The sequence below is a fragment of the Sciurus carolinensis genome, chromosome 2, assembly GCF_902686445.1.
Source record: "Sciurus carolinensis chromosome 2, mSciCar1.2, whole genome shotgun sequence".
Classification (NCBI taxonomy): Eukaryota; Metazoa; Chordata; class Mammalia; order Rodentia; family Sciuridae; genus Sciurus; species Sciurus carolinensis.
Window position 1 is genome coordinate 19,882,895 of NC_062214.1, and position 24,613 is coordinate 19,907,507.

Sequence of the window (24,613 nt, forward strand, 5' to 3'; positions counted from 1 at the left end):
GACTTAGGAGATGGAGGCAGGAGGATTGCAAATTCAAGACTAGCCTGAGGAACTTGGTGATATCCTGTCTCAAAATAAAAAAATAGAAAAGGGTTGGGGGCATAGCTCAGTGGTAGAGCACCTTGGGTTCAATTCCTAGTACCATACACAAACACACACATACATGGTACTTTTTGTAGATGAATAACTAGTTATTCCAATACCACTGGTTTAAAAGACTATTACTATTCTTCTTCCTATTACTATTACCTTTACACCTTGGTTAAGAAAATTGGATGACCACATATGTGTAAGTGTACTTTTGAATTCTCTATTCTATTTCATTGACTGATTGGTTCAACCTATTCCAACACCAGACTGTTTGGATTACTATAGCTTTATAGTAAATCATGAAATTGGCAGTGTTAGCCCTTTATAACCTGGTAGGCAGATCCAGAGCAATGCTCCCTCTAAAGCTAATTGTTTCTTACTTCTGAAATTACACCAAAGGTCACAAGAAACAGTATCTTGCTCTCAGTGAAGTTCTGCATGTCCTATGAATGGTTGTTCTTACTTTTTGTATCAGCAACTGCTCCTCATAAAACTGTTATGTAAACTATAAGTGGTGGTGCGAACACATTAGGTTTTCTTATAAACTGACTATTTTCTCTTATGGTATAATCACACCCTCTGATCACTTGTTCCCACATCTGTAAAACAAAGACTTTAATGACAAGAGCTGCATATTGGCTTTTGTTCACAAAGTACTTTATATATTCCATCTCATTTAATGCTCCTGCCCATTTCACTTAGATACTAAATAAATTGGAACTCCTGTACACTGACAGTAGGGATGAAATTCAGTGGGTGTGGAAAACAATATGGCAGTTGGTCAAAAAGTTAAACATAGTATTACCATATGCCTAGCAATTTCACTCTTCAGCATATACTCCGAAGAAATGAAAACTGTTATTCAAACAAATACATGTAGACAACAGTACTGACATTAGTTTAAAGACACAAATAGCACAAATATCCAACAACTGATGAATGGATAAACAAATTATGGTGTATACATTCAGCATAGTATTATTCAACCATAGAAGGAATGAATTTCTGATAGACTCTATAAGAGGAATGAGATTTAAAAAATCATGTTAAGTGAGAAAGTTGACATGAAAGATCACATATTATAAGGTTTCACTTATATGAAATGTCTAGAAAAAGTAAATCCATGCAGATAAAATGCAAAGTGATGGTTGTAGGGCTGATCAGGAGGACAAGAAAAAAAACACTTATAAGATAGAGGGTTGTCTTTTGGAGTGATGAAAATAATTTGGAACTATAGGTAGTGGTTGCACAATACTGTAAATGTACTAATAGGCACTGAATTGTTCACTTTAAAATGGTTAATTTTACATTATGTGAATTTCACCTCAAAAAGAAAACAACAACAACAAAAAAAACAGAGAAGTGGGAATGGTCACCCAGCTCTAAGATTCCACAAAACTGAATGATAGCTGTGAAAGAAATTAGAACATAGAGTCAATTTTCACTTATCTCTAATAACAAAAAGACAGTAGTCACAGATAATATCAACTGGCATACTTTAGAATAATCACACTTTATAAAACCAATAAGCATATTATTGATATGAACAAATAAATAGTAAATATTGAAATGCTTTCTGTAATTTAACAGCAAATGCATTCTTTGAATTTTTTTTAAAGTACAGTTCATTTTGTAAAATTTCACCTGGAGGTTCAATGCTGTACACTTTGGACGTAAATTATGTTTGAGTATGGCCAATACTGCAATACCCACATCAAGGGATCAAATATACAGAAATAAGAGCCAGGGCCCAAGATTGTTGGGTTAAAATAAAAGAAATATTCTCCTCACCTTTGCCAGGCCAGAGAGGAGCTCTAGAGCTGCCAGTGATATGCTCATGTCTTGCCGCCACTGAGAATTGAGTCTTTGGGTGACGAGATGAATGCTGCGAATCAGGAGCCCGGCAGCTGAATCTGTATTAAGAGCTAGGATATAACCCCAATGCCACATCCCACAGGGAGGGAAAACAACTAAGCATTAGTAACGAGAAGCACAGCATTCCACCAGGCACAGACCACAGCAGTCACAGTGAGCACGACGGGCACCCACACAGCGCTATGCTCCCGCCCCACTGGCCTGAGCTCCAGGCCTATCGGTGCACAAGGCACGCAAGCTGGGTCAGGGCAGCTTCTAGTCCCAGTCCATGAACTTTCACACAGACAACCAGGGGACTTGACAGTTTCAGTATCATGTTATAAAGATGTTAAGTCTTAAAATTTCTAAATTAACAACACATAGAGTGTTACATTTTCAAAAAGAATAATGAAAAGGCCATCAAGTATTTTCTTGGAATTTTACAGAGGAAGAATTTAACTTTTACAGCCCCTTCAGATGCTGGAAAGTACCTTAAGGCATCTGTCAAAATTTCTTGCAGGGTTCAAACCATCAAAAATCACATGCAATGCCTTTTCAAACCCACTTTAACATTTAACTCTCTAAGACTACTTTAATACTTCTAAAAGAATTAAATAATCAAGCCACTACATTTTTATTTGGCTTCCAATTTTATATTTAAAAGTAAATATTACTGAGCTAATAGTAACTTAGGAAAAATTAAATTAGGACAAATTAAATTGAGTTTACAAAGGAAGCTTTAGGGACATTATACCTGTCGATCCTATCAGAAAGAGGGCAGTGACAACAGAAAAAGGAATGATCATTAAAGAGAGACATTCATGCAACACTAACACAAAATCTGGATTTCTTAGTAAAAATATTTTGACATTACAAGCAGAGCTCACTAACACCAGTTCAAAATGCTGAACAAACAATAATCACTTCAAACATTTATATTAGAACACATGCAGTAAAGCAAAAATATCTTTTAAGTTATTTTAGAAAGCATGAATAAACAAATTTTCAACCTAGTGTATACCTAAATCTATACACACAATGAATAAGGTAGCAATTTAAATAACTTCCTTATAAATGCAATATTTAAATGTACTGAATATCCAAATATCCAACAACTGAATATCCAAATAATGACTTTATGTATCTGACATGTTATTGTAAACTTAAATCACAGAAACATGCCTCATGAACTCATGCCCCTGGTTCATGAATTTTCCAGATGATTAAAAAACTAAGCTTACATCTAAGAAACTAAAAATAATTCCAATTTTGTTGGATGAACACTCACTAATTCACTGTTGGTATTTGTGTATAAAACCATAAAGGTATATAACCATAAATTCACTGAATCTATAAAGTAATTGCCCAAGATACAGGACATTACAAAACAGGATGCTCTGCTGGCAAATATCTTATTTGGGAGGGCAAATATGTTTCCTTACTCTTGCTTAAAATTTGTGACCAAAGGACCTAAATTAGGGCATAAGATATTGTAGGGTACAAGTTTTAATATGGGGACAGATGCCCTTCTGGGTTCCCACTACTGCATGCTCCATCACTCCCCTTACCACACTGCAATAACAGATTGACTAGATATCTCTGTCATTAGCCTGTGAGTTCTGAGGCAGAGCCCACATCTTGACCCTGTATCACCAGCACATGAACAGAATCCTGATCATCTTTGAAATCTAATGAACTACCCCAAATACAACCACTAAAAGTTATACAGCTAAATAATGTTTTTTCTTAGTTTTTTTAGACGACTATCCTCTTTCCTATACTTAAATATATAACATTTTATTTTGTAGTTGTTTGTTTTAAAATTCTGACAATTTAAATTGTTTTCAGTTTTTTTTTTTTTTGTTTTTTTTTTACTTTATTTATTTAGTTTTGTATGTGGCGCTGCGCTGAGGCTCAAACCCAGTGCCTCATGCATGCTAGGCAAGCTCCACTCCTGAGTCACAAACCCAACCCTTGTTTTTAGTTTTTTTTAAATAAATCTGAGAATTAAGGAAATTCTGTAAAACTTTGATAAAAAAAATTTTAAAAAAAAAGCTTACCATAATCCCTCAGGAGAGCCTGAGCAGGTCTTTCACTGTCAGGAGTTGTGGGCTCTGTGCTTCCACCACTTGCTGAACTAATACCACTATTAGTGCGACTATGACTCTTCAAGTTATTTTCTCCACCACCCTAGTTAAATGAAAATGAGTCAAGTATTTGGGGGTTCCACTAAATTTATAAGTATAAAAAGAGGTTAATTTTTAAAACTCTGTTGATAAAATGGAATGTGACAACAAACAGCACAAATTGATGCACAAATGACAGGGGAATTAAAACTGCTGTGGGATTTCTGCACAGACACCATCTGCTAAAGGGTATGAAGGGTTTGATAGCTTTAGGCATATACTCAGGAATCTTCTTTGCTGTTGTTTACAAAGGGCCAGTCTGGGACCTTTTTTATCTTCACCAGACTTTACTAGCTAATGATTCTGGGTCCTTAAAGACAACACCCTACGTGCCTCCCAAACAAAACTTCAAAACAGGAATACAACTGTAAAACAAACAAAAAAACAGATGCACAAATAGCAGCAACTTGCAAATGTGGTTATATTATAAAACAAAGATAATAAATTTCCTTCACTTTTTCCCATACAAATATAATTCATTATAATGGGATCAGTAAATTTTTTTTTTATATTTTGACACTGGGTCAGTATATCATTATTAAACATCTACGGGGACATTAATCTAATTTCCCTGATAAATCATCCACTCACCCCAGTATACTCTATTAATTGCCCTACTCCCCAGCCTCTACTCCAGTATAAGGATCATATAACTTGAAGACAGAAACAAGAGGTACTGAAAGTCTCTGGGAAGTATTTAGTGCTTTGGGGGACCTGGAAACTTAGGACCACAGGGGCTAGAAAGAGATTTTGAGTTCTTACATGAATGAAATTTCGTAAAAATGAAACAAAAGACTAAATAAATAAATAAATAAATAAATAGTTTTTATATTGAGATCAACTAGGGATAGCAGGAATTATGGGGTAGGAGGCCTTTCCTAGATTATTTAAGCTGGCTAACCAGAGTAGCAAAACAAGTAAGAGCTTTAAATAGACACTTTCCAGGAATAAAACTGGATTTAGCTAGAATTTGTGTCATAAAGAATCTCCTAGGGACCTGATGTATAGCCAATGAGACACCAAGAGGTAAAAAAAACTAAAAATATGATATTTTAAAATAGGATCCTTCTAATTCAATGAGCTGGATTTACAAACAAAATACCTTTAAAATTATAAGGACAGACATTCTGGAAGGTAATTAAGATAAAATTATTTCTGACAAAATTACTTGTAAAAAAAAAAAAAACAAAAAAACAGAAAGATTACATGTTGTGTATTTCTTACCATCTCCATTTGGCAACCAATGGCTTCTAAAAGTGCAGAATCTTGAACAATATTTAACATTGCCCCTGCAATAGAAAAAAAAAGCATTTTATATAAAATAAGTAATAAGAACACTAAAATGGCTCAGAAGATTAAAAGCAGAGGTAAGAACATGATTTTGGCTGCACATTCCTAAAATTCTCCAAAAATTACTAATGAATCCATTGACTAGTCAGCAAAGATATGCTTTATAAATCCCACAATTCTGATCTGCCCCCAAAGTTTTAAAATTCTAGGTTTCTAAAATTAATTCAAAAATCAAACCTTTGCTTTATACAAAAACATGCCCAGTGTCAGATGTTTTATAACTGGTGTGAAAGGTCAGGTGCTAGCATTTCAATTCTAAGGGTAATACAAACTAAGAAAAATATGGAATATTTTTAAAACCAAGTTGTGGTTTTTAAATGTAGGTTTCTGTGGATCAGGGTAAGGAACGTGGAGTTTACTCTAAGTGTAATGGGCAGCCAGTGGCATGGAGACTGGCCTTATCTAGCTTATCTTTTAGAACAATGATTCCAGATTAAGCAGAGAAGATATATTCTAGCAGGGCAGGAAAGGAAGCACAGAGACCAGGCAGGAGACTCTGATAATTAAATTATGTAATATTAAAAGATGAAGAGCTTAGACAAGGTTTCTAGGAGTGAGATGGTAAAAGTGATTGGGATGTATTTTGGAAGTAGTGTGGACAGAACTTAGGAGAAGACCTAGATGGAGAATAATTAGGGAAAGAGAAAAACTAAAAAGATAGGTAAGTCTTAATTGAGTAAGTAGGTATAAGAGAGATGAGGAAGCAGACTGGTGAAGAAAAGATTTAGGGCAAAGATGTGGGAGGTAGGCAAGATAGGCCTGAGTTGCCTATCTTTTAGATATAAAGGTGCCGATGTATAGGCAGCTAGGAACACACTGAAATCCCCATCATACCATACTAAACTCGTTTTAATTTTATCTCATGTGTCACACGAAAAAAAAAAAGTGTTACAAGGAGGAGAGAGAGGTCAATCAAGTCAAATGCTGGTAAGATTATGGCAGCAACTTGATCATCAATTCTGACAAAATGGAAATCACAGGGAACTTTGATGTAAATTGATTCAGTGGAATGGTAGGGGCAAAAGTCCTATCATAGTGATTTAAACAAAAAATGAGAGGCCAGGAAAACTGAATACAGAAAACTCAAAACAGTTTTGATTTCAAGCGTAGCAGAGAATGGGGAAACAGCTAAAAGAGGTAAGGCATCCAGGGAGGTACATTTTAAGAGGGTAATGATAGGGCATATTTGTATGCCAGTATAAATAATCGAGTAAAAAGGGAGAAACTGATCAGACAGAAAAGAAGAGTGAGTGCCTTGGGAAGGTGGGAATAGCATTTAGGACACAGGGGAGCAACATTCCAGCAAGCTGGGGTTACCTCTGTCTCTATCCCTACTACCTGCACTGCACCTTTGCTCCCTTCACTATGGCTACACCAGCATCTTTGTTTGCCTCAAACACAGGCTGTTCCAGGTTCTTTGCTACTGCTTTTCCCTCTGTCTGGCATTCTCTTCATCCCAGGTATCTTCATGGCACTGTCTCTAATTGAAGAGCCCTCTGATCTGCCATGTGGCACTCACACACAACCACCATTCTCTATCTCCATTCCCTACTTCGTTTTCCCTTCCATTTATACTACCTTATTCATTATTTGCTCCTTGTCCTCACTAGAATGATTTTTGTTTATTTTGTTCCCTGGTGGATCCCACAGTCAAGGATGGTGACTGGCACATAAAACATAACAGAACTCAAATATATGTTGTGAAAAAAGAAAGAATGAATTTTGGGTATGTTGCAGGTAGTCAGAAGAAACAATGAAGACGAGACAATTCTCTTATTTGAGACAGGCTCTTAGTATGTTAGGACGGGTCTTGAACTACTATTTTCCTGCCTTAGCCTCCTATACAAGCAAGCACCACTACATCCAGCTTGAGAAAATTCTCATTGAATGCATTTTTGCTGAAATATGCAGCAAGGTCATTAGCTAAGTGTAAGTCATAAGCAAAGGGCTGGAGATGTGGTGAGACAAATAGAAAAGTGAATTTACTCAGGAATGTGGTAAAACTATCAAAAGTTAAGAGCTACCTGAGATTTATAGTCATAAATCTGAAAGGCTAGTCAGTTCTATTCTGATTTTTTTCCTCTAGCACTGCTCAACCACTAAGGTACAAGTGTGAAATAAACAGGCAGTTTTAAGCAGAGGTGAGGTTTAGAAATGTTAAAGGACATGAAATCTAAGTCAGGTAAGAAGGAAGAAGTGAGAGGCAGTGAAAAAAATGGAGGGTCAATGGATTAAAGGCTGGAGCAGGAGTTGGCATGCCCTTTCTGTAAAGGGCCAGGAAGTAAAGATTTCAGACTGAGTATCATAAGGTCTCTGTCAGAACTATACAATTCTCCTGCTGTAGCACCAAAGCAATCACAGACAAAACAACGTGACTGTGTTCCAATAAACTCCACTACAAAAACAGCAGCTCAGATTTGGCCTATAAACTGTAGTTTGCTAATCCCCGCGTAAGAAAATTGCCAGTGTATGAGCAAAGTACACAAAATGAAAGGATAGAGGGTAATAAGAAATGGAACATTTGCAATCAAGAAAGCAATGATTTCCAGCATACTACAGTGACACAGTCACATCAATGTTTATAACAACTCAATTCACAACAGCGAAACTATGGTACTAACCTAGATGCCCTTCAACAGATGAATGGATAAAGAAAATGTGATGGGAATATTACTCAGTCTTAAAGAAGAATGAAATTATGGCATTTGCAGGTAAATGGATGGAGCTGGAGAGTATTGTGCTATGTGACATAAGTCAATCCCAAAAAACTAAAGGCTGAATATTTTCTCTGATAAGCAGATGCTGATCCATAGTGAGGGGTAGGTAGGGAAGAATGAAGGAACTTTGGATTGTAGAGAGGGAAATGAGGGAGGAGTGGGGCAGGTCAGGATGGGAAGATTGAGACAGACATTATTACCCTATATACCTGTATGAAAAGAAATTTTAAAAAAATATTTGTCACTGTCAAAAAAAAGTTAATGAAAATAAATAAATAAATAAAAAGAAAGCAACGATTTCAGTTTCCAGTGACATTAAGAGCTACAGTAGGATCATGCCAGAAATGGTGGCACATGTCTATAATCCTAGTGATATGGGAGGCTAAGGCAGGAGGATCCCAAATCAAAGTAACTTAGCATGACCCTGTCTCAAAATAAAATAAAAAGGTCTGGGGTTGGGTTGGGGTTGTGGCTCAGTGGTACAGTGCTTGTCTAGCATGTGTGCGGCAGTGGGTTCAATTCTTAGCACCACATAAATAAACAAAGGTTCACTGACAACTAAAAAAAATTTTTTTTTTTTAAAAAAGGAGTGCCTACGGTTGTGCCTCAATGGTACAGCACCCCTAGCTTCAATTCCCAGTACCTTAAAAAAAAGAAAAAAAAAAAGAAACCTAGAATAGGATCATATGAAGGGTATGACACAAGTAGAGAAAGAGGAAAGATCAATGGTACTAAGGAAGACAAGGAACTGAGATGAGTGTTGGTTTTAAGTGACCAATGTGTGTGTGTGGCCAGAAGAGGATGATGGTATCAGAATGGTATCAGTCTAAGATGAGACTAAGTACTGAGCAGCCTATTCAGAGTGTTTCTAACAGGCCCAAGGCAAAGTCCACTTCTTATTCCCAAAGGGCCACAGCTCAGTCATAACGACAGTCATTACTGCACAGGACTAAACATTTTATACGCTGTTTTATTTCTGACAATTCCCTGCATGTTAAACACTGTGTTTTCCACATCCTGGCTTAAATTTTTTTTCTATCAGATAAAATTTATGTGCAATTGCAAAATATACAATTTAAGTGGTGTGGAAGAATTCTCTGGCTTTGAATTTTTCTCCTTTTTTCCCCAAGTGTCTAAAACTTTGTCAACAATAGCATAAAAGAGGGTGTGTTAGAACCTCTGTTCATTCAACTCCTTTCCAAATTGAGTTACTCTTTTCACTGCCTAATACACTAGACTTCCTGAGCACACTCTCCAACCACTCCTGCCATCAACAATGAGCTGGCCACATCATTTCCTCCCCTGGAATTAAATTCTAACCATATTTCTGCCTATGTAAGTCCTGACCTTCCAGACATAATCTGACCCCTATTTCCCTCTCTATTAAGTTTTCTCTGTCCTTTTGCTTTCCTCTCTCTCAACCCTGAGAACACTTACCATAGTACACAACCAGTACTGCCCTGTTCCCCCATGGGACTAATTTGTGAGGGCAGACCAGCCTCTGTAATGAGACTAGCTCAACAGTGAGATCCATGCCATCATGCCTCTAGTAGTCCCCAAGTACCTGCACGCTCTTGGCTTTGATGAAAAGTCAGAGGTATGGTAAGAAATGGGTACAGTCATCAAATGGAGAAGTAATATGGATCCAAAATATGGATTCTCATGGCAACAGCCATAATAATGTGAAACCATGTAAGAGAGAATTAGTATTATTCAGAGACAACAGGAAACAAGATGGAAAAGGGAAGCTGCCAACAAGAGCTATGATACAATTTCTTCCCAGCAGGGTTCTGCTTGGCTTCCAGAATGACAACCAACCCTGAATTTTTCACATGTAAGTAATAGGAAGAAAGAAGAGAAGGAAGAAAAAGGAAGAGAGAAGTAGAGAAACAGGGAGAAAGAAAAAGAAAGCAGAAATAAAAGGACCAACCAAGATAACAGAAAGGTTTTCCTTCCCTCACCAAACCTCTCTGAATGCTTTTATATCAAAAAGCAAACTCTGCCTCTGATTCAGAATAATAAGAACTACATTAGGTTTAGATTCCTATCATTGACTTCTATCTCTTAAATGTGCTTAGAATCAACTGTACCTGGAATTTCACTTTAAAAACATGTGAAGCTGGGTGTGGTGGCGCACGCCTGTAATTCCAGCAGCTCTGGAGCTGAGGCAGGAGGATCACAAGTTCAAAGCCAGCCTCAACAAAAGCAAGGCCCTAAACAACTCAGTGAGACCCTGTCTCTGAATAAAATACAAAATAGGGTTGGGGATGTGGCTTAGTGGTCAAGTGCCCCTGAGTTCATCCCTAGTACCCACCCAACCCCAAAAACTCTATGTGAACACAAACCTAATATCATTTGGGTGTTGTTGGGGTCTGTTTCTGTTTGCAAGGCACCTATTAGTATATTCACAAGTCTCAACTTCAGGGACAGAAAAGTTATTGGTTTATCATAAGAAGAGCTGTCATCATTACTAAACTTTCCTTCCAGAACCACCTATGGAAAAAACAAGCAATATTTAACATTAGATGTTATGGTGCATTATGTCCATGTAAGAACAGCTAGAGAAGACAAAGACATCAGTCTAATAAGCAAGGCTTGCAATCTAATGCTAGCCAGTGTGCTAAGTTTGTCAATAATTCACTCAACAGATGTTGTCAGATGTCATTAGGCTATAACCACTTGAAATGTAGGCCATGGCATGCTGCCAGTCCCCCACAAGAAACATCAGAACAAAGCACCTTCATTAATTTACTTGAATTTATTTGAATTAACTTGAGGGATGTGTTTTGTTTTTTAAATCCCCTCTTCTGTTTTTTAAATATAGTTTGACTTAAATTAGCACACAAAACAGAATACAGAATATAAAAAACTTTAATAAAATGTTACCTCAGATTTGACTGTGCCAAAATGATGAGGGAGGGGCAACAAAGAAAGTAGGATGTTAATGGAGGATCTTCTTAGTTCTGTTGGATTTACATAGTTTTTGAATTTTGAGAGTTCTCTGCCAAAAAATAAAAGCTATTAGCATTTTTTAACTAAAGTGCATTATCAGCAACTGCTAAGTATATACTGTGCCAATTTTTCACAATCTAAAAGTATCATGTGTGTGTGAGTGTATACTTTTATGTTAAACAGTTATCAAACTAGAATTTAATTGATTGGCTGATTTCTTTATTTAAAATGTTAGGCCTACTCTACAAAGGTAGGACCTCTGGGCTGGGTTTATTCTGATCCTTCTAGACAAAGCAAAAAGGATTCAACAGCCCAAGGATAAATCAGGACTGAAAACATATAGGGAGGAGATGGGTTTGATGCTCTATACTAATTGGCCTCCATCTCCGTGGACTATGAAGACAACTGAACAGGATAAATTAGGAAACAAGAGGAAGCACCAAAACAGACCAGGCCAAGCCAGACAACTGATATAGTAGTATAGAGAATGACACCTTACCTGTCAGGCAAAATGGTTTCAAGAGCTGAAATAAAGTAAGGAACCACAACATCAATCCCTTTCAAGTCACAGCAGAACAAAGGAGGGGAGTTTAGAATAACGCTGGCCAAGACAGGATGGCATATATAATCATTTATCTGCAAACCTTGAATTAAAAGCATGTAAAATCTAGGGAAGCAAGAAAAAAATTTTAAACAAACTGCCAATCAGAAATTTTCATAATTATTAATATTTTTATATAGTCATCTGAAAGTCTTTTCCCACTCTTCATTATTTCTATCCTTTAAAGGACATTAACTAGAAATACAAACAATTCAGAATCACACACACTAAAGAGCCAAATTCCTTGTAAGCACAAGGCCCTGGGTTTGATCCCCAGCGCCCCCCCCCCCAAAAAAAAAAAAAAAAAGATGCATGATTAAAGAGCCAAATTATCTTTTCTAAAGAAGAAAAAAATATATATCTATTATGCCTTCTTAAAGTTATAAGCCTTGTTACTCAAAGTTATATGTGCTTGCAAATAAGAAAACCAAACAAAATAAACAAATGACTAAAGTATGCTATCAACAAACTACTGGAATTACTAAATCAAATTCCATGGCAGTAAAACTGCAGCTTCTCAGTTTGCAGGAAATAAAAATGTGTTTGTATCTCCACCCCCACTTCATTTTTCTAAGAGAATAATGAAATAAAGAAACCTCATTAAACGCTGCATTCATTATGATGGTCATTCTGAATAAGATTCCTTTTAGGATATACCTGAATATATCTTATTTTTACTCCATCCATCCCAAACCCTAATCAACTCACTAAGCATTCAATCTCTTGTCATTCAAGAGCAACTATATCAGTACACTCTTCAACAACTGTGAGGCATTTTCCTCTTCTCTGCAAAACTTTGGAAACAATTTTCTCACCTACTGATTACTGCTCAGCCCATTGCAATCTACCATCAATGGCCTCCCAACTGCCAAATCCAGGTGACATGTTTAAGTCTTCATTTCTTCTACCTTTTGAAAGCATTCAATCCTTAATTGCTCCTTTCTCTTCTCTGACCTCTAAAGCTACTTCCTTTAATAGATTCTCTTCTACCTGCCCCTAAGAGTATTAATCCTAGCTGGCCTACCAACCCCAGTTCTCTAAACTCTCTTCTATTAAATGCTTTTTAAGCCACTGAATATAATCAAATCAGTTCTAGTGTACAACTCCCAACTTAGCTCCAGATCTATCAGCCAAAAGCTTACTGGATTCAAGGGCAGGACATGTCTATTCCTGTGCACAATATCTGGCAAAAAGTTGGCACTTAATATATACTATTTGTTGATAAATATCACACAGCATACTTTTCAATTCAAGAGGTTCAAAACTAATACCATTGTCTTCTCACAAATCTCTCCTTTTATCACACTACCAATATCTAGTTTTATGAACCAAACAGAAAGCTCATGGGCATAGCATTCCCCCTATATTGCTATTGATATCATTTAGGATATCTCTCCATCCCATAGTCTCTTCTGAAAAACAGGTCCATACCATAAGGGGTGTCCCCAGCAAACTTGCAGATATAGTTGAATGTACCAGACATAAACACCTAATTAATCTGATCCTCCTTCCCCTGAACCTGAATTAGGACTCAGAGATTAACACTACTGAACACCTAGACCAAGGTTATGAAAATTTTGAAGTATCCTACAGTGTAAAAATACAATTTGCAAAGAAGATAAAAATGAAATCGTTTCTGGAGACTGTGAAGACAGGGGAAAGTTGCTTTGGTCCTTGAACACTTTACAGTTTCTGGTTCTTGCTCTTTGTAAGGCCTTGCTGCACTTCCTGATCTTAGAATTTACTAAATATCACTAACTTCTTATAATTCTCCCTTTTGCTCAAATCCGATTGAGAGGGTTTTTGTTTAGAGCCCAGTGTCAATGGTTAAGATACCCATGAGTAGTTCCTTGCTGTTTCATACCAAATTTTCTGTACTTGATTCCCTTTGACAGAGTCAGTTTAATTCTTTCTGATGTGAACCTAGCAGGAACACAAATCTCTAAAGGCTCCGGTTGATATTATCCTCACTCCAGCAGCCATGTGAACCATCAGCTAAGGAGAGCAGAGCAGAATCAAGAAAAATAGGCGGCTATTATAAGTTCATTTAGTCATAGTGGGGACAGAGTGGAGAAAGAAATTAAAAAGAGATTAAGTTACAAAAAGGCAGGAGAAGTTGGTTGATTAGTTTAAGATACAGAGGGAGAAGAGTTTGAAGTGACTCCTACTTCCTGGCTGAATAGCTGAATGAATGGCAAAGTCATTCACAAAGACAATTTGGAGCCAGAGATTTGGATATGGTGATTCTTACCCAACTTCCTAGCAGTCTAAATACTGCTTATCCTTTGTAAGTCCAGCATAATCATCCAATCTTCCAAAACTCTTTCCTGAGTCCCCTAGAGTAAATATGTACTGCTTCTTCCTCTGAATGCCCACAGTCCTTTACCTGTGCCTCTCTCCTATCAACTTCCTTTTCCTATTGAATCACTGTTACTTGTTTATACAGCTCTGTTCACTCCAGAAAATAAGCTCCTTGAAGGAAGAATTTACAGCTGACCTACTTCTGTATCTAATACTATGCTAAAAACTTGTTAGCAAATCACTGTGGTCCTTCTAAATCTCTCCATAGTTAATACAACTCAAATAAAATGAAAGAACATTTCTAAAATTAAAATAATTTTTGAGGTCTTTACCAAAACTGATGAGGCAAGTGGAAGAATTCAAGCAAATTTCAGTTACATGCACACATTTGCGGGTATTTTAGACTTACATTTACTTATCAATTCGGTCTACCAAACCATGTTACAACAGAGTTTCACTTCACAACTATATAGATGGAAAATAAACAAACAAAAAAATTCTAAGACCTGGATAAATAAGCTGGCAGAATCTCTTCTCCAGTCTTCTTGCTACAAAAAATTCTACACAGTGTCCCACATGCCTCAGCTCTTCCTGCTTCATAGTTATCAGGAAATTCACTTGCATCAAACATAGGATTGGTAACCATGGTGTCTGTGGACATTTGTGACCCTTTCCGTCGAAACTCCATGCTAGCTTGTGTTGTAATGGCTGGGGAGAGAAAAGGAGGGTTTTATTATATTTATCAACATGCCAAATAGGCTCATGGGACCCTGGACACAAAGATCAAATATTGGTGTCATTAAATAGCTACTTGAATAGAATCCAATAATGCTTTTTAATTTTTTTAGCAACTATGTCTTAAATTTTTTAAAAGGGCTCTCTGAAATCTTCCTGAAAATGGGTAACAATTAATTTACAGTGGCATTATCAGTTTAACAGATTCTACAAGAAGCATTTTTCAACTGATTTGTGGTCAGAAGAATACATTTGTATATATCTGTATTCACATACAGACATATAAACAGAATTTGGCTTTTCTATTATTTGTTTTCTATTTTTTCCTCCCCCTATGGAATGATGCTTAATTAAACATTAAGAAAAAAAACCACCTCAATTTACACATTAACCCAGGTGGACATCCTAATTAAAGGGGCAATCCCATGCCAGTTTGTATACTATCGGGAGAGGACAAAGTAAGAATGAGAAAGGGGTAGGGAGGAAGAGAGAGCATTCCCAACACCCACCCAACTCCAAAACACACATCGAAGAATTGCCCAACCAAGCAAAATGAGAATGAATTTTAACAACCACAGACAGCAACTAACTTGAGGTTGATAAATCAGAAAATTGAATTGATAAGAAAGATTATCATGGTCATTCGTTGTCACTGAAACAGAAGCCCTTCGAAAGTTGCTTTTATTTTTGCCAAAAAGATTTCATAGTGTATTGAAAAATCACTCTGAAATCTTTTATTACTCTACATAAAATGTTTAAATTATTTTGTAATAATAGGCTTAACGGAATGCAGAGTCAAGCATAAATCTTTATGCAACTTCCCATGAGCCATTTTTAGACCTGAATAAGCTATCCAGCAATAATACATTTGAAAAACACTACATGCAGAATGCATACAAATCAAACACTAAATCTGTATAAAAATAAGCTTACAGCTTTAAAAAAAAAAAAAAAAAAAAAAAAAGCCAAAACACAGTTAGTGCAAAGTCCTGGAATTCATGACATGACCAGACTAGTATACAGAAATAATGGGATGATTCAGGCAGATTAATTTGCTTTTGCCAACAATCTTCCCCATTCAAAACACAGAAAAGTATTTTTCTTCCCAAGTGCAAAACTACAAAAGACAATGACAATCAAAATTTTTTAATGGAATTATGAAAAAAATAAAAACATGACTGCAATTAAGGAGAAGCTTCTGGTTCCTACTTACAAGATTTATAAGAAAGAAGAATTTGGATAAAAGATGCTGCAAGATAATAGAAATAAATGGAAACAAATCAAAGGACAGCAGTAATTATAAAATACTTTAAAGATGGTGAAATTTTACAATAAGTTAAGAAGCTTTTTAGCTTTTAAAAAGTTAAATTTAAAGATTTACAATACCACAAGCTAGTTCAAAAACATAGGAAATTGTGCATTCAGATCCAAAATTATGATTTTTGTATCATGCAAAACAATGAACAAAGAAAATCACACAACTACAAAGAATTGAGGTTTTGAACTGTGCAAAACGTGCATTAAAAAATTTAGTTCATTAACCCTTCCCAGCTCAATGTTATTTTTACAAGCACAGTGATAAATCTAAGTAAATCAGGTAAACCTAAAGTTAACCAGTTCAAAGAAGCAAACACTTTATTAAGTTAAAGGTGAACTTCATGGCAGAATTCCTTGATGACAGCCAGTACTTAGAAAACAGTTGAGTATATTCAAGTCCCCCACAACCCACCAACATCTGGAGACTGGCACCCAATGGCACTCCATAACCCCTCCAACTATATGAACACCTCATATCTCCTGGGTAATGTAACAGCTTTATCATCTCTGAACAGTGAGGAGAAGAGCTTCTATCCTTTTCCCGCCAGGGAAAATGTTAAGAGTTAAAAGAAGTTGCTCACATGTGAATTAAATTCTGAGTTCTATCTTTTGGTACAAGAGGGTGAGCAAAGCTGTTACAAACTCCCAAGAAATAGAAAGCTCTGGAAGTTCCCTTTAAGCAAGCCCACCAACAACACAGCAGGTTGAGTCTTGCTACATTCAGGGTTTTCAGTGTCAACAGCTCTAATCCCAAATTACATTGTAAGAATTACATCTCAACAAAAGTTTTTACAATGACTGACTAACTCTACACAATACCATACAAATTAGTAAACATGGTTTGAAAAACTCAAAATATAAGGCACATGAACATAAAGCAAATATAACTCAAAGTAAATTTAAATGATTTTCACTTAGTCATAAGTAAGTACATTTATCCATAAGTAAACACTACTTTCAAACTTGTAAATAAAATTATAATATGGAAATGATAGAATACAAAGCCTGAATTTTAACAAAATAAATTAAGCAAAGGAATCCCTCAACTCACATAATCTCAAATTAATTCCTGAAAATCTTTAAACTTTTCTAAATTATTTAAAAGATTTGTTAAGAATCTCCAAAATAATCATAAGTATATATAATAATCACAGACATAGACCTTCATCTTCAGATGATACATAATAGATATGAATATATTTTTGAGAGAAAACAGAAACCCTTAATAGCTATTATATTAGTCTTAACCCTGGAATTAACATTCTCCTTAGAGATGCAAAAACTAATGCAATTAGGCATCTTATTTTAATCTCAATCCATTTCCAACCCCAGCAGAAAAGTGCTTTCTTACCAAACAACGAATACACTTATGAATGCATACACATAGTGTTGGCAGATAGTAATAGCAGCTCAATAAATGCCAGTCATTATTGTAACTCAACTGTACAAGACATATCATAAATATTCAAAATATTCTGCACTAACCCACTCATTCATCCTGAACCCTATGCCACTACTTCCAAGTATAATGGTAAGTAAGAAGACAAAAATAAACTAGATTTTATTTAGACAGTTTAATTTCTATAATAAGATCTAAATGAAGATTATCAGGATTGTTAATTCTCTACCAGTCTTAAATTATGGAGCAAATCACTCTTTTTGAAAGCATACACTTGAAAGAAAGTTCTCAAGACTAAAACCTGAGTGGTTAAAGTCTATTGTGAAGCAGAAATTTTCTGATATTTACATATAATAATGATTGAATGGCTGTCAAAAGTCTAAGAAAACACTTCTGTGAGTAAATGTCAAGTCAAAATCTTTTAATTCTTTACATAAATATTATTATCCTGGCTGACATGAAGGGAACTTCCAAGTCACCTACTTAAAGGAATTTGATTCAAAAAAAAGGGGCTAACCTGAAGTGTGTCTAAAAAAAGAAACAGGCAAAAGGCCAAACCTCACAGAACATACATAAAAAGGACAAGTGGGAAAACTTCCAAAGTTTCTGTTACTTCAGCTGGAAGGGGTTAAGTACAAGATACTGCTTGGTCAGAAACAGAGTGCTTTTCAAGATACATATTAATCTTGCAGGTAGGAAAGATTAAAAAGAAAAAAAAAAAAAAGGAAAAGGAAAAAAATGATAACGTATTTCTTGAGCAATATTTACCAGTCATGCTGCTGTCTCTGTTTATCCCATTATGAAGTTTACAGTGAACAAATGCTGCATCAAATAACCATGATCCAAAGAGATTCAAGATGCTGTTAACCTTTGGTCTCCTAGGGGCAGGCAATGGCCGGGGTTCTGAACTAGTCTGATTTGGACTTGACAGAGGAGAGGTGGAGGATGTCTGGTGCTGGACTTTCGAGGCATGAGCAGTACTGACCTATCGGAAGAACATAAGAATATACCCACACCCATGAAAAGTGTGAGAAAATGGCAGGACTTTTTTTTAAAAGGATGGCAGATTAAAAAGCCAACTTTAAATAACATAATAATGGTGATGAAAATTCTTACTGTGCTTGTCTTCATGGTGGCCTTATTCACAGTAACAGCTCGGTGCCTCCGGTTATGTGGTGGGGTGGTATTGACAGCAGTACTTTGAGGCATGCTTAATCTATTCACAGGTGTTGGAGGAGCACTGTCTGAGCGAGGTCTAGAAATGCCTTTAAAAAAAAATGGAATTATTCTTCATAGTTCAAAATATGTAATCAGTGGTAGAGCACTTGTCTAGCACGTGTGAAGCCATTGGTTCAAAGGCTAGCACTAAACAAACAAAAAACAAAACAAAAACTATGTGATCAAAATATCTGCAGATAACACTCGTGAAGGTTTGGGATGCACTGTAGCAGAGACTGCTAGTTGCCTCCCAGTATCCATTCATCCTTTCTTCCTGAATGACAGAATGGCAATTTAGCTGGACAGGGTTATCCACAATAAATGACTACATTTTTAAGCTTCCCTTGCAGCTAGATGTGGCCATGTTCTAACCATAGAGAAGTAGGCAATTGTTCAGCAGGTCTTCCAAGAAATCTCCTTAAAAGGACACCAGGTATAGACTCTCCTTCTTTCTTAAGTCCTGGACAGTACAGTTGAACTCACTCAACTGTTATGGCCCAGCAGGCAGTGAACAAAGGACAAAGAGCCACCAGACAGAAGGGCCTTCAATCCCTAGAGCCACCAGATAGAACGGTCTTCAATCCCAAACAGTGCTAGAACTACTACTGCAGCCCTGTACTGCCTATCCCTAATTTCACATGTATGAAAATAAACTACTGTGTTTAAACCACTAGGATTTCTGGTGTTACACTGCAGCTAAACTTAATCAGAACTACTTTATAATACTACCGTGTAATATAATCACAAGTACATAGAACAAAACAGCTATTAACTAACACTTCTTTTCAATGGGTTGAAAAAAATCTTGACTTCATATATATAAAATGTGAAAAACACTTTAAAACAGTGGGTAACAATAATAAAATAAAAAAATAAAAGTTTTAACATGGGCTTGGAATGTAGCTTAGTGGTAGAGTGCTTGCCTACCATGTGTAAGGACCTGGGTTCAATTCCCAGTACTGCCAAAAAAAAAAAAAAAAAAAAAAAAAAGATATAAACTTAGGTATAATTTGGTTTCTAATGATATATAATGAGAATGATATTTAGTATGCATTTTAATATGTATTTTCTTGAATAATTAGTGAAAATAAACACTTTTCTCTTTTGCAAATCATTTATTTGTATCCTTTGTCCATTTATCTACCAGGTCTCTTCCTTAGCATACTATTTGATCTATCTGTATAAAGACAATAATAACCCTCTAGCTATTATATTTGCTGCAAATAATTTTTCCTAGTTTGTTATTTGTCATCAAATAACAAATCCTTTGGGCTTTCCATAATAGCTTCTAGGATTAGACTCTAGAGTTATCTAAACAAAGCTCTTTGAACATCTAGCAACATATACAAAATTCACCTAAGAATGCATCCACAAGACAGCTGATTCCACGCATGGCACGAAAAAATATTTGAGGCAGATGTTTAAGGCAGGGATACTGATTTAATTCTTGCGGCATTCCGCTCACATTCAAGAACTGTTCCTGAAATTTGGGAGTAGAGCTTATAATGGCTGGGTTACTCAAATCCACGGGATTACTATCAAAAAAGAGAGAAAAATTAATTATACATTGAGAAATTTCTATAGCAATAAAATGCATGCAATCCAATTTAAGAGCAGGGCTATTTGTACCTATTTCTTGGATTGGGAAAGACTGATCCATTTCATGGGGTAGGGATTCAAACATGAATGTTTCTCTACAGAAGATCTGCAGTTTTTTATATGAACTCACTCTACTCATAGGATGAAAGACTAAAAATGATATTAATTTTTTAAGCGTATACATGAATATTTTTTCTAAAATGTTTGGAATTTAGTGAGGGCTGGGGAGATAGCTCAGTTGGTAGAGTGGTAGAAACTCAAGGAAAAATTTTAATTTTAATATCAGCATTTTCAACTTTTAAAATAAGATTAGTGTTAGTTTTAAATTGTGTTTATGTGTATGTACCAAAGCCACAGAGTTTAAAAAAAGTGAATTTGGGCTTGATTATATTTTAAGTACAAAATAATTTCAAGTATCTCCATTAAAAAACAAATTAGGCTGAGCACAGTAGTGCACACCTTTAACCCTAGCAGCTCAGGAGGCTGATGCAGGAAGATTACAAGTTCAAAGGCAGCCTCAGCAAGTCCCTGTCTCTAAATAAAATACAAAAAGGGCTCAGTGGTTGAGTGCCCCTGTGTTAAATCCCTGGTACAAAAACAAAAACAAAAACAAAAAAACCCCCTAATCCCAAATGACCTAACCAGACGTTATTATTAGCTCATATGACTGCAAAGTCTTTGGACTAAAAAAAATCAGACAGATAGAACAAAATAGAAAACTACAGATCCATATCCCTGATGAAAACAGATGTAAAAATTCTCAATTACAATACATTTTTTAAAATATTAGCTGGGCATGGTGATGCACACCTGTAATCTCAGTGGCTCAGGAGGCTGAGGCAGGAGGAACACAAGTTCAAAGCCAGCCTCAACAACTTAGCAAAGCCCTAAGCAACTCAGCAAGACCCTGTCTCTAAATAAAATATGAAAAAGGGCTGGGGAATGTTGCTCAGTGGTTAAGCACACTTGGGCTCAATCCCTGGTATCAAAAACAAATTTAGATTTCCATCTGAAATGTTCTACTTAGCTGTCAACTAAAAAGCCCTTCTGATTTAAAGTAATACTGATAATCTATAGTTGGTAGGAAGAATTTCCAATAGCTACAAGGCAAAAGTACTAATCTGAGAAGCAGAAATCAGTGGTTGATACATTCTCTGCCCCTTTAAACCTTTTTTCCCAACCACCAAGAGACTCTTAATTTTAAGTAACTCTAAGGGGCAAGAGGAATATATGTGCACATATAGAGAACGGGCTTCTAGTGCTAGCACACTGTATCCACAAGACCATAGTCCATTGTGGGGGGGTAGAGGAGATGAGAAGTCTCTAGCAGCACTCTCTGCTGTGGCTTATAGTTCATCTGTTCAGAAACAATTGAAGTAGACTATACCTCAGTCCAGCAGAGCTCTGCTAAATTCATGTCTATTAGATACTGAAAACTGGGAAGAGAAAGGCTTATACCAACTCTTCCATATGTAAGCCAGAAATGATTTTATTTGCAGTCAAATTCAAGAAAATAAATAAAATGAAATGAGAATGAGTAACAGAGATATGGAACAGATAACAAACTGCATTCCTACAGTTACCAATGTCCTGCATACTTGATGCATTTAGGGAGCCTATTTAAAAATCCAGATTCCACCTAAATTTACTGAAACAGAATCTCCACGTAGGACCTGAAAGGCAGGTGGTCATGCACAAACACATCAAAGAACAAGCATATGAGAACAGTACTAGGAAAATCAATGGGACACATTTTTGTTGTTTTCTGGGAAAAGTAAAGCATTACCATACTAGACAAAATTCTGACGCCTATCTCCCTATTAATACTTAGTCCTCTTCCCAGGAAATTTGCAAATGACCACAGGAGCCCCTTCTAAGTAATCCTTACAGATCTACTTCCCACCCACCCACAACTCATTTAAGCAGGGAGGTAAAAAGTTGTCTAAAAGGCATCTATCCTGATGAGACCTACAGCCAGTATAGCCTAATTAATAAAAATTATTTGACCCAATCTGAGCAAAGGAAAAGCCACAGCGAACTGAAGGAGCCAGAACTAAAGTCACACAGCATCATAGCTATTTACACCACGGGGTAGTTACCATGGGTTCCAAGTACTTCTCAAAGGCAAGGGAAACAGGAACCCCAGGGGGAATCCTGCCAAAGAGAGAGAAGAGTGTATATAAAAGCAAGAGAAACAAAAACGTTGAGAAAGGGGGTGGGGGAGAATGGAGTAGCTTGCTCCAAGGCTGACTTGATTCCTCCCCAACATAAGGACTAGTTGTCCACTGCTTCAAACAGCCCAGTGACATCTCTCTATCAATAACAACATAATAACCCCTCTTTTTTTTAATCAGCATTTGTTTAAGAAGGTTACTATTCTTTTCAACCAAAAGAACTCTCACTAAAATATCAAAGCTCAAGAAGAAAGATAAAGCCTGAGAGATCAATTAAGAATGAAGAAATGAGAACAGTGTCAAAGAATTCTCTGTAAGAAAAGATAGCAGGACCAGAATTTTAATGGTCATTTATTTCAAATTCTTAAGGAACATATAACTTTCATATAATTGAATATAAAAGAGGGTTTTCCTGTTTTTTTAAGTTACCAAAATATAGATTAATCAAAAATAGAACTAGAGACAATTCAGAAGGACATTTTAAAAAAGCATGCCATAACCAAGAACTGTCCTCTCAGAATGAAGAACTCAACATTGGAATATTAATTAAAGACATGTCACATCAATAGGTCAAAGAAGAGAAATTGCTTAAGTGGACTCCGAAATATGATTTGAAAAAATTCAATGCTATTCCTGAGTTTATTTACATTTGAAAAAATTTTAAATGTGTAAGAAACCAGAGGCATAAAAAAATCTAGTATCAACACCCTACTCAAAATTCCTTGTATTAGAGGCACTGCAATGAAAATCAGAACAAAAGAAGGTATCAAAACAGCAATATTTTAATTCAACAGTAATCCATTTTATTTTTTAGGTAATGGGGATTTAACCTAGGGACACTTTACCACTCCAGTTCTTTTTTTGTTTTTTTATTTGAGATAGGACCTAAGTTTCTTAAGCCTCACTAAATTGCTGAGATTGGCCTCAAACTTGCAATCCTCCTGTCCCAACCACCCAAACTGCCTGGATTACAGGTGTGTGCCACTGCACCCAGCTCAACAGTATTCTAGAAGTTCTGAAAAATACAGGAAAAAATATACACAGAATAATTACAATAATAATAGCAACTTTTCAAACACCTGTGATGTTACTAGGTGTTACGCTATGTGCATGTTTTGTCTTCCTCAATTCTTATAACAAGATGGATACTAATATTATTCCCATTTTATAGGTTAAAAAGCAACAGAAGGCTGGGGTTGTGGCTCTGTGGTAGAGGGCTTCCCTAACACATGTAAGGCACTGGGTTCCATCCTCAGCACCATATAAAAATAAATAAATAAAATAAAGGTACTGTATCCATCTACAACTAAAAATAAATCACAAAGACTAAATTGTTCAACCAAGTTAACACACACACACACACACACACACACACACAAAAGCAGTAGAATTTGAACTCAAATTCAAGTCTTACTGCATCTAAAGCACATCTAATTAATCACCATATACTCAAGGATTATTTACTAGAAAACATGCTTATTTGCAGATGTGTATCCCTTTTATTTAGAAATTTCAGAAGAATCAGTGAAATATTTAGAGCTCTTTTAAATATCCATATATAGTATACAAAAGTAAAATAAAGTAAAAAATGTTCTTTATGCAGCAATAGTCACCTAGAAGGTAGAATAGCATAAAAGGTTAGCTTTTCACACCAGCAATAAATACCTATGAATAATGATAAACGAAATATGCAAATCTTTGTGAAGAAAACTATAAAACACCTCTGTAAAATATGTTACATTTTAGCCAGTCATGGTGGTGAAAGCCTATAATCCAGTGACTCAGGAGGCTGAAGTAGGAGAACCACAAGTTTGAGGCCAGCCTCAGCAACTTGGCAAGACCCTGCCTCATGACAAAAAAATAAAAATGGCTGGGGATGTAATCTGTGGTAGAGTTCATTCCCCAGTACCATTAAAAAAAAAGAAGAAGAAAAAGGAAGAAGAAAAAGGAAGAAGAAGAAGGAGAAGGAGAAGGAAGAGAAGAAGAAAGAAGAAGAGGAGGAGGAGGAGGAGGAGGAAGAAGAAGAAAAGAAAGATACATAAGATTCTAAAAAAGAGTTCAGGGATATAGTAGCTCAGAGGTAGAATGCATGAGCAAAGCCCTAGGTTTAATATCCAGGA

At 36.0% G+C, this 24,613-nt stretch overlaps 1 protein-coding gene across 11 annotated transcripts in view; it reads right to left on the reverse strand.

The window, feature by feature from the left end:
* The window catches only part of Ralgapb (Ral GTPase activating protein non-catalytic subunit beta), a 101,492-nt gene that overhangs the window by 44,922 nt on the left and 31,957 nt on the right, over positions 1-24,613 (reverse strand). For 4 of the 11 annotated variants that reach the window (XM_047537779.1, XM_047537766.1, XM_047537760.1 and 1 more), the window contains 12 exons: positions 20,077-20,255; positions 18,619-18,767; positions 18,271-18,487; positions 16,000-16,035; positions 14,558-14,759; positions 11,649-11,816; positions 11,084-11,198; positions 10,543-10,690; positions 5,355-5,419; positions 4,005-4,134; positions 2,699-2,707; positions 1,882-2,015 (listed from right to left, as the gene is read on the reverse strand). In XM_047537779.1, coding sequence (XP_047393735.1) covers positions 1,882-2,015; positions 2,699-2,707; positions 4,005-4,134; positions 5,355-5,419; positions 10,543-10,690; positions 11,084-11,198; positions 11,649-11,816; positions 14,558-14,759; positions 16,000-16,035; positions 18,271-18,487; positions 18,619-18,767; positions 20,077-20,255 — 1,552 coding nt within the window. The remainder of the gene's footprint in view (positions 1-1,881; positions 2,016-2,698; positions 2,708-4,004; positions 4,135-5,354; positions 5,420-10,542; positions 10,691-11,083; positions 11,199-11,648; positions 11,817-14,557; positions 14,760-15,999; positions 16,036-18,270; positions 18,488-18,618; positions 18,768-20,076; positions 20,256-24,613) is intronic. The other 7 variants (XM_047537776.1, XM_047537763.1, XM_047537769.1 and 4 more) reach the window with 5 other exon arrangements.